Below are 14,687 nucleotides of genomic sequence, written 5' to 3'. Positions count from 1 at the left end.
CTTTGAATGTACTAAAGGTCTCCAGGTTGTACCAAATCTTCAAAGGCAAATTAAAAGTTGTTACAAAGGGAGGAAAGCGAAGATCATTTTCCTGTGGGCACAGAGGAAGAGGTGGTGAAGGTTTCAAGTCCTCCCCTTTCAGTACTGCTAGAGGACTCTACAGATATGTAGCAGTCATGGCCTCACTGCCCTTCCTTCTTTGTCTAATTTAAGACCAAATCCATTGGGCCTTTGAGGATCTTTAAGCCCATGAATCAAACTTATACTGGAAAAGCAGCCTTCAGAGCCCTGGTTAAATTACTTGCCTTTGGCTATAACTAGGTCCATCCATGAATGATGTTTCATCTTCTCCGTAACTGGCCTGGGCATCCCAGGGTGGCTTCTTACCCTTCCTTGCATTGCCACAGGAATCTGCCCCACTGTTATGCTCTCTCTGTCTCTGTCTCTCTCTGTCTGTCTCTCTCTCTCTCTCTCTCTCTCTCTCTCTCTCTCTCTCTCTCCATTTGAACTTTGCAGAACCTGCCAACAAAGAATGTATCTTAACAAAGAACTTAACAGATTTGGCTGTGGATGAACACAGCAGGTTTGCTGTGCCTTCCCAATTCTCAGGTGACTGGTGTAGCAACTCACTTATCTGGATGTGATGCTCAGTCCACATTCATGGCACTGGGGAGCTAGCAGTAACTTTTCCATCAGAATCACAGATAACTACGTTTTTCTACTTCCCCTGTAATATAGTATGTAAGACAGATGTTAGCTGCTGTGCTGAAATGGACCAATCTTCAAGTTGCTAGAATAAGTTTCACAATACACCAAAGAGAAAAGCCATAAACCAATAAATAAAAAAAGACATATGATACCAGAGCTCCTGAACTGCACCCAGCTGGGTACTGTTGCATCACTTAGCTGAGTTCAGAGAGATTGCTAAGTTATCACTGATGGGGAAAGGAGAAAAGTCCAGAGTGGCAGGTTAGCTAGAGAGTGGCGTTTGTCGCTGGTTGCAGAGCAAAGCCCATGAGTCACAACTTTAGGGTAACTTGGAGTACGATTCCTGAAAGCTAAAGTATGCCAAAGGTAGCAACAAATGAAGGTCCAGATGCACACAGAAGTTTTTCCATTTTCAAGCGAAAATATTTGAGCAAAGTGGCAAGGGTGGAGAATCTGAGAAGCAAATAGAATAAAATTTCTGTCCAGTTTGCATGTCCTCATCTTGCCTCGTCCCATGTGCCAAGTGAGGAAACACTGGACTTCCAAGGTGTAGACTCTGACCTCAGCTTCTCCAGGGCACTGATGCCATCAGCCAAAACATTCCAGCCTCCTGGGGGAGATGCTCTGCAGCCTCAACCGCTCTTCCGCAACCCCGATGACATAATCACGTTCTGCTTTAGTCATGGTGTCTCTCTCTGGCCTTTCTTCCTCCTAGACATCAATGAGTGTGAGAGAGATGCCTGTGGGAACGGGACTTGCAGAAACACAATTGGCTCCTTCAACTGTCGCTGCAATCATGGCTTCATACTTTCTCACAACAATGACTGCATAGGTGAGTATGCCTAGGAATGGCGCCAAGTCGTGCATCTGCCTGCATCTCAGTAAGGGTGCAGGCTGCTCTTTAATACGTGCAACCTTCCACCTAACAGATGGTCACCTGATTATCAAATATAATGGGTTAATTAAAAGTCATATTTAGTAATGCTATTGCCTTCATTAAACTGTGTATCAGCAGCTATAATTCTATAGCTACTTTGATTTAAGTTAAATAAATTTCAAAATAAATGCTTTAGGTTAAAATATACAAAAACAAGTCTATAAATTACACAATTGTAGAAGAGTGTGGAACTCCTTGCCTAGATGCCTCTCTGCAGCCTCTCTCCAAATGAACAACGTATTAAGGGTATAAAATCTCCTTTATAAGACACAATAGGCATTTTCTCTCAGATGCAGAATCTAGATTTAACTTTATGTGTGTACTATATAAATCATATATGCATATGACATGAGGCAGAAGGAAGAATGTTTGAGGACCAGGAAGGGGTCAGTGGGAGGGCAGGAAGGACAGGGAGGGTACTAGGAATGTGAGTGCGAGCAAGGTGAAGAATAATATGTATGAAACCACCATTGATACCCATTATTCTAAACTAAATAATGTAAAGAAGGGATGCTAAGAAGCAGCAATGAATCAAATACTCTATAGAATTAGAAGTTAATTGCAATACTGAAGTATGACTTCATCTGAATTATGTATCTACTAAATCAGCTTGACCTTTTAAAAACAAATCTAAAATGAAGAGACCAGAAATGGGGAGAAGGAGGTACTGAGGAAGTGTGTGGAAGGCAGAGGAACACATTAGAAATGAAAGCAGAAGGAGGTTTGGGGGTGAAAAGAGCCTGGGGGAGTCCGAGTGGAGCAGAAAAATCTACAAAAACATTTTGCTTGAAAATTTCATGATGAAACCTAATTCTGTGGATACTAATTAAATTTTTAAAATAAAAAATGCAAAAAGTCAAAAACTATAAATTCTAGGCAAAAACTACTACAAAATTATCATGCAAATTACCAGCTTTAATATGATAATGTAATCTTTTCATTATATTTGGATGGGTTCCTGCAGCTGGTTCTGTGGCTGAAACCAGACCTTCACTGTAATTTCTTATGTTTGGCTGGGCCCACAAAGGCCACCAAAGTTTAAAGTGGTGGCTGGGATTCACATTTTCTTTGGAACTTAACGAAGATTTTTTTTTTCAGATGTTGATGAATGTGCAACTGGAAATGGGAACCTTTGCAGAAATGGCCAGTGCGTCAACACGGTGGGGTCTTTCCAGTGCAGGTGCAATGAGGGCTACGAGGTGGCCCCTGATGGCAGGACCTGTGTGGGTGAGTGCAGGGTCCAGAAAGGTCCAGGATGGTGAGAAGGACAGGCCAGTCCTAAGGGTCAGCTGTGACATGTGCAAATAAGGGAAATACTAACGCACGCGCGCGCGTGTGTGTGTGTGTGTGTGTGTGTGTGTGTGTGTGTGTAATACAAAAATAAATGTAGAATCATGAATTCAGGAGGGGTGTTGGTAGAACATGAGGAGGAGTTGGAGGGGGACACAGAAGGTGAAAAGTATGACATTGTACTTATGAAGCCTTCACATTTAAAAAGGAAGGAAGGAAAACAGTCCTGAGGAAACGCCCTCAGAGGTCCAACACAGAATCAGGCAGTCTCTGTCTAAGCCTGCTATGGGCCGCTAGAGGAAAAAACTCACCGTAGGATTATACTAATCTTGCCTGTAAAGACTTTATTTTTAATTTAAGAAAATGCATACATACCATTCTTCTTATTTTAAAATTAGGTTATAATCTTGGAAAACATTTTAACTGTTAAATGTTTACATAATAGCTGTGATTCATTATATTTTGCTCAAAATACCCCTCCAGAGGTAAGTTCACAGAATCTTTCAAGTGTCTTTAAAACCCCTTGCACACACTACACTTTTCTTGGCATACATAATTTGTGGCAGGTAGAATAACATGTGACTGTATTGCACTCTTTGGAAAGCTTTTTAAGCAGTTGTTTACTCTTTGGGGGATTTCTGTGGCCTTTAATGAATGGTGCGTGCTTCTCTGGTTTGATTCTGGTTCCTTTGCTTGAGTTTACTGTTTAATGGACATCATGCCAGCAGGAGCCTCTCTCCAACTCTCTTTTCTCTGCAGATATCAATGAATGTGTTCTGGATCCTGGTAAGTGTGCACCTGGAACCTGTCAGAACTTGGATGGCTCCTACAGATGCATTTGCCCGCCTGGATATAGTCTGCAGCAGGACAAATGTGAAGGTAAGGGGCTGCCACTGGGAACTGAGAGGATTGGGGCGTGTCATAGAATCACTGAAATCACACATTTTTGTAATGGCATGTTCAGTCTGAAATACTTTCATATATTTTTTTAATCTAAGTCAGAGGGTGACTTTGGACCTCGTTCTCTGTCAAGACAGGAATGGCCAATTCTTGTCCTGATCACTGGGGATGTTTCTTTCTATGCCCAGGCTGCTTTGGGGGCCCTAGCTCTTTCTCATTGATGGTATCCTGAATTAGATGATTTTAAGTGGACACAGTTGACAGCTAAAAACAGCTCCCACATCCACTTAAGCTCTTTAAGTGTCCATGTTTAAGGTTGGGTGAAAGTGGTTGTGTAGTTTGTGTACGATGTCTTCAGTTGTAGGTAGGTAGAAATGTATTATTAGAGAATAAATTCTCAGCAAATATTATTGGACATTCCATTCCTTTAACCTCAGCACAGATTCCTTTTCATTAAGTGAGGGGTATTCACTACAAAAAAAACTTCATAAATAAACAGGGTTGAATGGATTCTCAAGAAGTCACATAGCTCACACCTTTACCTTTAAACAGGTCTGCCAGTCATCACAATGAGTTTGAGTTTTCTCTACTTTTAATACTGCCAATGAGAAATTTTAGTATAAATCCAATTTGCACCACATTCCAGTGGTGATATTTTAAGTAGAAACATCTTATCAAAATGAAGTCTAAAAGACTTGTTCAATTTTTTTCTTTTGCTTTTTTTGAAAAATATTTATTTTATATGTATGGGTATTTTGCCCTTAATTGACATATACATTCAGTTCTTAGTAGCTCTGTGATGAAAGAATAGCCCTGGTCTATACAAGATTTTCATATCTTCAGAAAAACTATCTTGCAGATCAGAGTCATCTTCTGGGATGGGATTGTGCTTATTTATATAGCTATTAATGTTTTTAAGACTGCAGCATGGGGTCTGAGAAAGCTCCATTCGTGAGTGGAGGGAAATCAGCTTACACTGAGATCAGCCCTGGATTTGTGGTGTGCAATGATGAGGCAGGGGAGTAGAGTTCTACCTCTATCCAAGATCAATGTAGTGTGAATTTAGTGAACTTCTCTGATTGGTTGTGCACTCCCATGAGTAAGGAGGTTGTCATTTCTGTGACTGGCCCTGCACCTCCACGATTAAGGGGTCCATCATTTCAACTCTTAAAAGGCTCTTACAGACTCTGTTTTGCATCAAGATCTGTCAAAAGTAACTTCTAAAAATTCACTTTAAAATAATATCACAGTTAATTGCTTCCCTGTCAGAATGGTTCTGAAGCCACTCAAATCCTGAGCATGTACATTTTTGATTTGGTGACTAATGGGGTCTCCATGGAATTCTCACTCTGAATGTGTAACTCTTTTAGATATTGATGAGTGTGTTGAAGAACCAGAAATCTGTGCCTTGGGAACCTGCAGCAACACCGAGGGCAGTTTCAAATGTCTGTGTCCAGAAGGGTTCTCCCTGTCCTCAACTGGAAGAAGGTGCCAAGGTAAATGCTTCTGAAAGCGCTGGACTTTCGTTGTTCTGTGTTTATTTGTTGTGGTCTTATGTTTTAAACATGGCAAAGCTCTGACTCTTGGTGAACAGGAAGATGTTTCATTCACCCACAGGTCTAATGATTACCATATGCCCGAAGGTTCATTTTTACTTTGGAGGTTAAAAACTCATCCATCAAGTTGCAGTTGCTTATACAACATCCTTGGCACTTAGACTCCTCTCCCTCCTACAAGCACAGATGCTGATAGGCTTCTCGGTGGGGCACCCTCAAGAACCTGGAGGGGGTGAGCTATAGGAAGGTGCAGCCTATGAGTGTGGGTGCAAACCAAGACCCTCATACAGAGAAAATGCAAACTGATCACCTGTCCCCAACAAAGATGCCCATCTTCATTTCCACATTCTCTGGGGAAACAGAATAATACTTGTCAAGGGCGAAAATATTCAAGGGTTTGCCAGATTAACTTTAAAAGACTCTGAAAATAAGCACAAAACAATGTTTGGTTAAAACCCAGAAACTTGTTTATAGACATTCCTAAACAATGCAATTGCTATTTGGCTATACTTATACAAACTAGTTTAATGAATTACAGGGTGGGGACAGCCCATAAATATTTACACTTATAATTTCTGTCAGTGTCTATATGTTGCCTTGTGCTTTTATTTGGTTGTTTGCTTGTTTTATGTGTGTGGCTTGCTTCATATCACCAAATAATAGGTTTAGAATATAATTTAAAATTCTAAAATATGGCTTTGGGGTTCTAGGCCTGCCTTTTAAACCAGAGAAGCCATTTAATGGTGTAGAAATGCAGTTTGCTCACACAAACCACACCAATACCCACCCAAGCAATCCTACTGTGTGCACGACAAAGTTCTGTTGTCTCTGCGTCTGCAATGAATGCTTGTTGTTATCATTCTGTCTGGATATGATTTTACTTTTTCAGTTGATCACTGCAGAAGTATGAAGGGGAAAGTTGCAAATTCTCTGGCCAGTTTGATCTTGTAGGGAACTATCAGAGGACCACAAGTGTTTCAGAATGGTGACTGGGGTAGAGCAGGATTCAAGTAGATATTCTGCCTGTGTGCTACAGGCCCGTCTGATGCAGTCTGACTTCTACCCACTCATTTGTGTCTTTGGCTTGGCCTGCATTTGGAAAGAAAGCAGTGAGAAGCCAGGTGCGAGCGAGTCTGCCGATGTGGCAAGCCAGGGGAAACTCCAAGGCTATTAATTCAATTTGCAGTGGCCTGTCACAGGGCAAGCCGACATTGCAGGAAGAACCAGTCCAGCTGTGAGAACCCTGCCACATACTCAGCCAGAACTGAGGAATGCAAGCAGGGACTTTCATAATTCCAAAGACATTTCAGAGGTCAGAAAAGGCTGTTTGCAGATGGGCTGTTAACAGGCATCCTAGTGAGCGCTGGCTGAAGTGTACCTGTGTGTGAACACAGGACTGTTTCTCTGTGGAGGGTGCCTTTGAGTGATACATAAGCTCACCTAGAGGATCAATGTGACTGACAGCAAGTCTCCTACTCAGTGAAGGTTCTATTGGAACCTGAAATTTGAAGCCTAATTGAGTCAGGCTTCTTGTAGCCATAAAATGGGAAAGTTCCACAGAACCACTGATTTCGGGTTTTGCAGCACCACATGTCACTATCCTCAGGGGCAGAGTCCGGCTCTGAGTGCCACATTTTATAGCAGCACTCTTACCTGCAAGATTCAGGGAAAGGAATCTGTCATTATGATTGACTTAGACCTCATGAATTTGAGTCTCCATCTGAATCCAAGATATTTGTTTTCTTTTGGTGTAGAGGAGAGTGGTGGAGAAGACAAAACTGGATCTAGAATAAGGTCAGCAATCTAAGGACGGTTGTAAGAATAAGTGGTAAAAACAACGCTGTTTATACAAAACAATGTATGTGACAAAGAACTTGACGAATAAAACAGATGAAAAGGTGTCCCCTAAGAAATGAGAATTAATTGAATCTTGGTATTTCTCCACAAAGCAAACATTTGGGTGGCCAGTACTGCTATGAGAGTGTGCTTTCTGAACTGGAAAGCAAGTGATAGGGAATGCACAAGTCAGAGGTGGTCAGAAACCGAAGAAAGGAGGAATGGTACGAACGAGTGCAGAGGCGTGCCCTCCGATCTGTAGATTTTAGCCACCATGCAATGAAGGAGAAGCTGTGCAGGGCTCTGGACGCCAAGTTAGAAGAAGAAACACATTCCAGGCTCCTAGATGAGCTCACTGCTCACTACCCAATCTGTTCTATACAAACTGGAAAAGTTGGCTTCCAAAATTATGTCATGCAACATTGGAGCATTTCCTAAGAAAGAGCTTTCCTCTTCCTTGGTGTTTGCATAGCAGTAATGAATATAAAGAAGTACATATATTCTTTGAAAGGAAGGTTATTGTGCCTGTACCCACCCATAGTCCTGCCTTTTGCCTTCCTTTTTCTTCTTCTTTCTATTGCGCTAAGCAGACTCTGGTTGGAAATTTAATTTTGATGTAGCTATGTATGCATGAGTTTAAGGCTGTAGAAAGTCCCACTTAAATTTTGTCCCCACCATTCTTTGGGTAGCTACTCTGATGATTGCTCCTGGTGACTCAGTTGGCCACTCCACACACTTAGCATTTGTTCTATGCTGTGGTGTGGGCTTTTCTTTGGTTCCAGGGTGTATAGGACACAGAATGACAGCATGCCTTAGGACCAGGAGGCTCTCCTGCCTTAGTCTGCTTGCCAAAAGTTGTATAAAATCCACACAAGGAAAGCCATTGCACAAGAGTGATTCAATCTGGGGATGTCCCAGTCCTGAAGTCATTACTGAAAGTTTGCTAAGACTGACACGGTTGTAGTGTTTATATCAGGTTGCTTTGTGGAAGTGGGTAAGCCGAGGAACCAGTATAAAGCAACATTAATTTGTTCATCCCATCTTACTCTTGGTTCCCTGTGACTTTAGCAGTCTCAGCTCTTTTGTAATTCCAGTCACTTATGGAATATAGCTATGGTTAGTGAGAGTGCACTGACCAGCTGTCACACAATGAAGATTCAGTGGGAAAGCCACTGACGTGTCCTGTGGATGTGTGTTGCAGATTTGCGGATGAGCTACTGTTATGCAAAGTTTGAAGGTGGAAAATGCTCATCACCCAAATCCAGGAACCATTCCAAGCAGGAGTGCTGCTGTGCTCTGAAGGGAGAAGGCTGGGGAGACCCTTGTGAGCTGTGCCCCACGGAGCCAGATGGTAAGTCTAACACCTTTGCTTCTCGTTGCATGATCCCATGTACGTATGATCATGAAATGAGTGACAGTGTAAGCCTTGGGGGCAATAGGATAATCAAATTCTAAGTGTGATCAGAATGTCCATTTAGACATATCTTATCAAAAGAGTGTGGTAGTTATTTTCTTTTGTAATTGTGTTATAAATTAGTTATACAAAGAATAGGCACATCGTTAGTAGTCTTGGTAATGTCTCCGTGTTTCTGGGTATCTTATTCATATCTCTCAGTGTGTACAGCCAAACCACATAGTGGATGGGGGCGTGGGAAGCCTCTTGTCCCTGCTCTGCCCACTAATGAGTGCATATCTCCACCACAGAGGCTTTCCGCCAGATCTGTCCCTTTGGAAGTGGGATCATTGTGGGCCCTGATGACTCAGCAGTTGGTGAGTGCTCCAGGCTGGGTCCTCCCTGCCTCTTCTTTGTTCTCCCTCCAGGTCTTATTTCTCCACATCTACCTGGGAGAAATAATGTCTTCTATTTGGTGTTACATTACTTGGATGATAGTCGTATTGTGATATTAGATATTCACTGATTGAACACCCCAAAATGACAAGAGTTTATGAAAAATACCTTGGTTTTTTTAACTGTTTTTTTCTTTCTTCACTTAAGATATGGATGAATGCAAAGAGCCTGATGTCTGTAAGCATGGACAATGCATCAACACCGATGGCTCCTATCGCTGCGAGTGTCCCTTTGGTTATATTCTAGAAGGGAATGAATGTGTGGGTGAGTAGTGACTCAGCCTCTCTCTTCGGAATTCTTTATGCAAAAATTGAGCTACTTGGCTTTTACTCTACCATGGTTCAAGTCTAGTTTTGCTCCTCCATTGGGGAATTCTTCAATTAGACTGCTAGCTGGTCCCTACCCTGTGCTAGGTAGGGAGTTATGGCAGTGAACCAAGCAATGATGGTCTTTGTATTCTACCTTGCATGGCCTTTGTATTCTAACTTGGAAGGCAGATACTGGACACATCCTAAAAGATACTAAAAAGGACAACAACAAACAGAAGTCTTAGCACAACTTAAAAAACTTAAAAAATATACCGTTAGTGGCCATAATTTATACTTTGATATGTAGAAATACAAATTTTTATTTGCAGATATGCCAAATATTGCATATTTGGAAGTATGAAAGACCATCCACCCCAGTTTTTTTGTTTTAGCCTTTTCATTAAAATGTCCAAGAATGGCTCCTGTATGGACCATTGGCTCTTAATTACGTTGGCTGTAAGCTAGATTCAAGTATTATGGTTGAGCACTCTAAAGCAATGTTGCTGTAGTATAGCATGGATTAAGTGTGGTATCAACACCGAATGTCTGTACAAATTGAAAAGTACTGTCTTCAAGTAAGGAGTCGGGGTCTGAAGACTGCGTGCAGGCTAAGGGTGGGAGCCTAAGTGTATTACTCACCCCCTCCCACCCTTGAGTGCATTATTATGCAAATGAAGTGATTTGTTCCAAATTACACAAACTGCTCTAAACTGCAATGATGCTGTTGCTTTTTATTAAATCAAAGGAGATAGAGTCTTCTTGGCTGTAAAGTGTTATTTAGTAGCAAAACAGAAACAAATTTTTATCAATCTTGTCTTTTTGGAATCTTTAGTTTGCTACGGCATATGTGCAAAAAGGAGCCCTTGACCAGAGCCCACTGTTTTCCTGGGCTTAGAAACAGCAGTGCTAATTCTAAAAATAGAATTCTTCCTTTCCCAGGGGAAAATATTCTCCCTAAGGCCTGGATGAGGAATATGAACAGTGGATGTCCCAGGTAGATGTGTTAGGAGGCATTTGTATTTTTCAGGGATTTTTTTTGTAAAGTGTGTTCTCTCTCCATAGTTGTTTAGAGCGGTCATGCCCTAAACATATTTTCTTTTTTTCTAGCCTTTTTTCTGTCTAATATAAACCATCTGGTTTTTAACAAATTCAACAAAATCTACTTGAATGTTGGCTTTTATTCAGTATATTAATTCTATTTAACCTTAGGTCTCTTATTTTGCGTAAGTTTAGTCTTCTATTTTATATCTGGCAAGACTCCATCATGTGTAAGCCTTCTTGTGCAGTGATGTAATGTGGGGGGGCAATTGGATATTTTTGTCTTTGGACCAGCAGAAACCCCTGGCTGCATGTAGGGATCTTATTTTAGTCATCAGAGCATCTACTCCCAGTGAAAGATTCACTTCTCCCTAAGGACAGGCTGCAGAAAACCACATGGGAAGTATAAGGCTGGGCGGTCAGATCTCTCATTGTCTCTGCCATTGAGCAAGGGCAAACTCTCTGTATAAACCTGTGATTTGTAGGATTGCACATTCCTTCCTTGCAAGAACAGGAGAACTAAGCAAGATAATGCAGACCCAAGAACTAGGACAGAATGAAAAGTGGTATCTGTGTCTGAGCCCATTTCATCTCCACTCACCTTATCTCCACTTTGGATCACTTGCAGATACTGATGAATGTTCCGTGGGCAATCCTTGCGGAAATGGGACCTGCAAGAACGTGATTGGAGGTTTTGAATGTACTTGTGAGGAGGGATTCGAACCTGGTCCAATGATGACATGTGAAGGCAAGTGCCACAAATGCAGAAAATCTGGTTGCCTATGCTGATCATGGGAACAGTTGCTTGACTACATTTCTTAATCAGATATCTTTCATAATTAATTAAGAATTAAGAACATCTGAGCCTGGTGGACTGTTGCATCATTTCTTCTGTGTGTGGTCTCATCTTTGCAGGAAGTATAAAAAATAGGTGCTTATAACAAAGTTATACTGTCTATATCAGAGTATTTACTAGTGTGTCTCTACTGCTGATATTTCAATACAACTCCTGTCTAATTTTCTATTTCCTTTTTTGTTGTTGTAGTTGTTATTTCCAAGGGTTTTTCCCTCCTCTTTTATGTTCTTCTTTTCTCCTTTTAGAAACATCTGCACACAGAGCTAGATAACCACTGACATCCTGTGATCATCTGGAGACAGTCCCATAGGGAGGTTGCCTAACCCATAGAAGCATCTGAAAATTATTTGTGAATATGACTGCCTGGAAGGGAGTATGGAAAAGGAAAGATTAGGGAGTGCCAAAGAGTGGTTGGTCCCTAGACAATTTGTCTAAGCACCCCCCAAGGAAATTTCGAGAAATGCAAACTTTCTGGCCTCATTCTAGATCACTAAATCACAAACTCTACAAGTAGGGCCCAACAGCTGTCCAGATGATCCAGGTGCTGTTCAAGTTGAGGTTCACTAGTGTAAGAGAAGAAGGGAAGGGAACGTTGGTACTGAAGGGAGCACTTTACCAGAGATACAGGCTGTTGGTACCCTCACAGTTTTGTGAACCTTTAGAGGTTGTGAATAAATCATGACCTGGACACTCAGTCTTGTTCTCCATCCACATCATTCCTCTTGGGAAGCAAAATGATCATTGTGGTGGGTTGTTCTCAACTTCTTACTTTTGGGAAATGCATCCTGATATTTCTAAACCATGAACTCTAGAAGACTCACTTTGCCCAGGAAAGACAGAGTCATTCTTTAATCGGGGCTAGAACTTGATAATCTATGTAAAGTGCATTTTTCTAAGTATAAAATGACCAGAAAAGTCTGTTTTGGCAGAAGTATGCCTGTTGTTTCATATGAACCTTTGTTTGGGGAAGGAGAAGTGGCTAAGCATTTAGGGGGCTCAGCTTCTCTTCTGACCATAACTGCTTTAGTTGAAGGAAGCAAAGATGATCCATAAAGGAAAAGACAACTGGTCAACCTGAGCCTTCCAATTGTACAAGGTAGACTTCTTGCTTCTCAGTCATGCAAGTTCATAATTGCACCAGGACAGCAAGCTTGGAGATAGCTGAGAGATACAGACATGGCCACCAGAAATCAGCTCATTTTTATAATTTTCCTCGATCTATTCATGCTTATGATAAGGAAGGCTTTCAACTTTTTTTATTGTGTATACAATCTTCTGCCTGCATGCAGCAGAGGGCAACAGATCTCATTCAAGGTGGTTGTGAGCCACCATGTGGTTGCTGGGAATTGAACTCAGGACCTCTGGAAGAACAGTTAGTGCTCTTAACCACTGAGCCATCTCTCCAGCCCTGCTGACTTTCAACTTTTAATAAAAGTACATTTCTCTCTTTTTGTCATTCTTGTTGTCATTAATCCATGTTTTTACTTTCTTTTACTGCAGACATAAATGAATGTGCCCAGAATCCTCTGCTCTGTGCCTTCCGGTGTGTGAATACCTATGGGTCCTATGAATGCAAATGCCCTGTTGGATACGTTCTACGAGAAGACAGAAGGATGTGCAAAGGTGGGAGTCCTGTTAGAGTTCATCCAAGCCAGAATGTTCTGTCTCTTTATATGAGGGCAGATGTCCTTCAAAAGTTTCCCTTAGTGGATCAGGGCTGTGAATTGAGTGTAGTCTCCTAATCCATAGCAAATGTAGGGGTTTCCATTTCTTCCTTTTCCTCTAGATTGTATCAAGAGGCACAATAAGCCCAGTGAGGGCTGTACTGCAAACCTTGGATTAGTTTGCTATGCATTACTTGTCTGAGATATGTCAGTCATTCTATGAAGTTGTACTTACTCTCTGTACAGCGGTATTTTCCAACATCCTCAGAGTTCCATATGTAGTAGCTAACACAAAAGATGAAAATAAAAATAAATAATCCTAGTATCATAATTATGACTAGTATTATATATATATATTATCAAATATTCTGAGAGGGGCTGGAGAGATGGCTCAGTGATTAAGTGTGCTTGCTGCTCTTGTAGAGGACCAAATTCAGTTCCCAATACTCACAACAGGTAGCTCACAACTGCTTGTAACTCCAGCTCCAGGAGATCTAACACCCCCTTCTGGCATCCAAGGGTATCTACATGTAGATACATAATACACATTAATAAAAATAAACCTCAAAAAACAAAATACTTTGAGGATCTAAAATAACAGAAGGAGATTCTGTTTCAAAAATTAGGTAACAAAATCTGTTTTCCTTAACACATTCCCCTTAAAAAGTCTTACTGAACACTGACAATCTCCAGAGTGTGGGACCAGGCCGAATCATAGGAACTGGGGCTATTCTTCAAGGATCAAAATGTGCAAACACCTGGTCTCTCAGAATGGCTAAAATCCTGTTTTGTATGAAGCAGAAGCTACCCTAACTGAGGGTTCCTTGCCATGCACAATAAAGTCCAAATGCCTCAGCTTAGAATGTGGAAGAAAAAAGAAAACAGAAAAATGCAATGTTATTAAAAGTAGAGAGTGAGAGCACAACCAACCCAAAGAAAAGGGAATGAAGGATGGATAGCTTAGATGTTCTCTTAGAGCTTAGATGGAGAATAAGATGCTCAGTCCTTTCTTCAAATTAAAACTAAAGCTTCACTTACACAATGACTACTCTGATACTGTATTCTACTAATTAGATTAGTTAATGCTACCATATTAAAATAATACCATATAACATGTGACATTGTAATAATTATTACGTTAACAGGTTTGTTTTGTTATTATAATCCACAATATTTATAACATATAAAAGCATTATGTTATCATAGTGCTGTTTTAATAATTTTATCATTGTTATGAAATAATGTTGTATTTTAATAACATAGGGTCTTTTTACTCCATTGAGTCATAAGGATTTAAATGCTTCAGCAAGCAAGTATGAAACATAAAGCAAGGGCATCCATAAAGGGCCTGCATAGCATCATGCTTCTGATGAGGTCATCGGTTGGTCAGGAAGCAATTTCTTTACTAAGTTCAAAGTTGGTTAGAATATTGCCTCCCATTTTTAATATATGAATGTCCAACAGATGCCAAAGGAAATAAGCTCAGTATTAAAATAACAGAGATGACCATCTTGTGTTTAAAGGGCAAGCATTCGGTGCAGCTTGTTTGTAAGTTGTGATTATGCATTCTTTCCAGATGAGGATGAGTGTGCGGAGGGAAAACATGACTGCACCGAAAAGCAAATGGAGTGCAAGAACCTCATAGGCACCTACATGTGCATCTGTGGTCCTGGGTACCAGCGAAGACCTGATGGAGAGGGCTGTATAGGTAAGACTGTCTCTGTGCAAATTGCTCAGCATGAACA

The 14,687-nt window shown here is 41.0% G+C and overlaps 1 protein-coding gene across 2 annotated transcripts in view; it reads left to right on the top strand.

Annotated features, from left to right (window-relative positions):
- Fbn1 (fibrillin 1) overlaps positions 1 to 14,687 on the top strand; it is a 202,614-nt gene that overhangs the window by 171,782 nt on the left and 16,145 nt on the right. For both annotated transcript variants that reach the window (XR_005877372.1, XM_013112353.3), the window contains exons 47-56: positions 1,424 to 1,540; positions 2,744 to 2,872; positions 3,695 to 3,814; positions 5,206 to 5,331; positions 8,429 to 8,578; positions 8,932 to 8,997; positions 9,224 to 9,340; positions 11,051 to 11,170; positions 12,779 to 12,901; positions 14,519 to 14,650. Coding sequence is in view for 1 of the 2 variants with exons in the window: in XM_013112353.3 (XP_012967807.1) it covers positions 1,424 to 1,540; positions 2,744 to 2,872; positions 3,695 to 3,814; positions 5,206 to 5,331; positions 8,429 to 8,578; positions 8,932 to 8,997; positions 9,224 to 9,340; positions 11,051 to 11,170; positions 12,779 to 12,901; positions 14,519 to 14,650 (1,200 nt within the window). In the remaining variant the exon portion in view is untranslated. The remainder of the gene's footprint in view (positions 1 to 1,423; positions 1,541 to 2,743; positions 2,873 to 3,694; positions 3,815 to 5,205; positions 5,332 to 8,428; positions 8,579 to 8,931; positions 8,998 to 9,223; positions 9,341 to 11,050; positions 11,171 to 12,778; positions 12,902 to 14,518; positions 14,651 to 14,687) is intronic.

This window comes from Mesocricetus auratus, unplaced genomic scaffold (assembly GCF_017639785.1).
Source record: "Mesocricetus auratus isolate SY011 unplaced genomic scaffold, BCM_Maur_2.0 Super-Scaffold_100004, whole genome shotgun sequence".
Taxonomy (NCBI): domain Eukaryota; kingdom Metazoa; phylum Chordata; class Mammalia; order Rodentia; family Cricetidae; genus Mesocricetus; species Mesocricetus auratus.
This window is presented reverse-complemented; position numbering and strand designations above follow the sequence as displayed.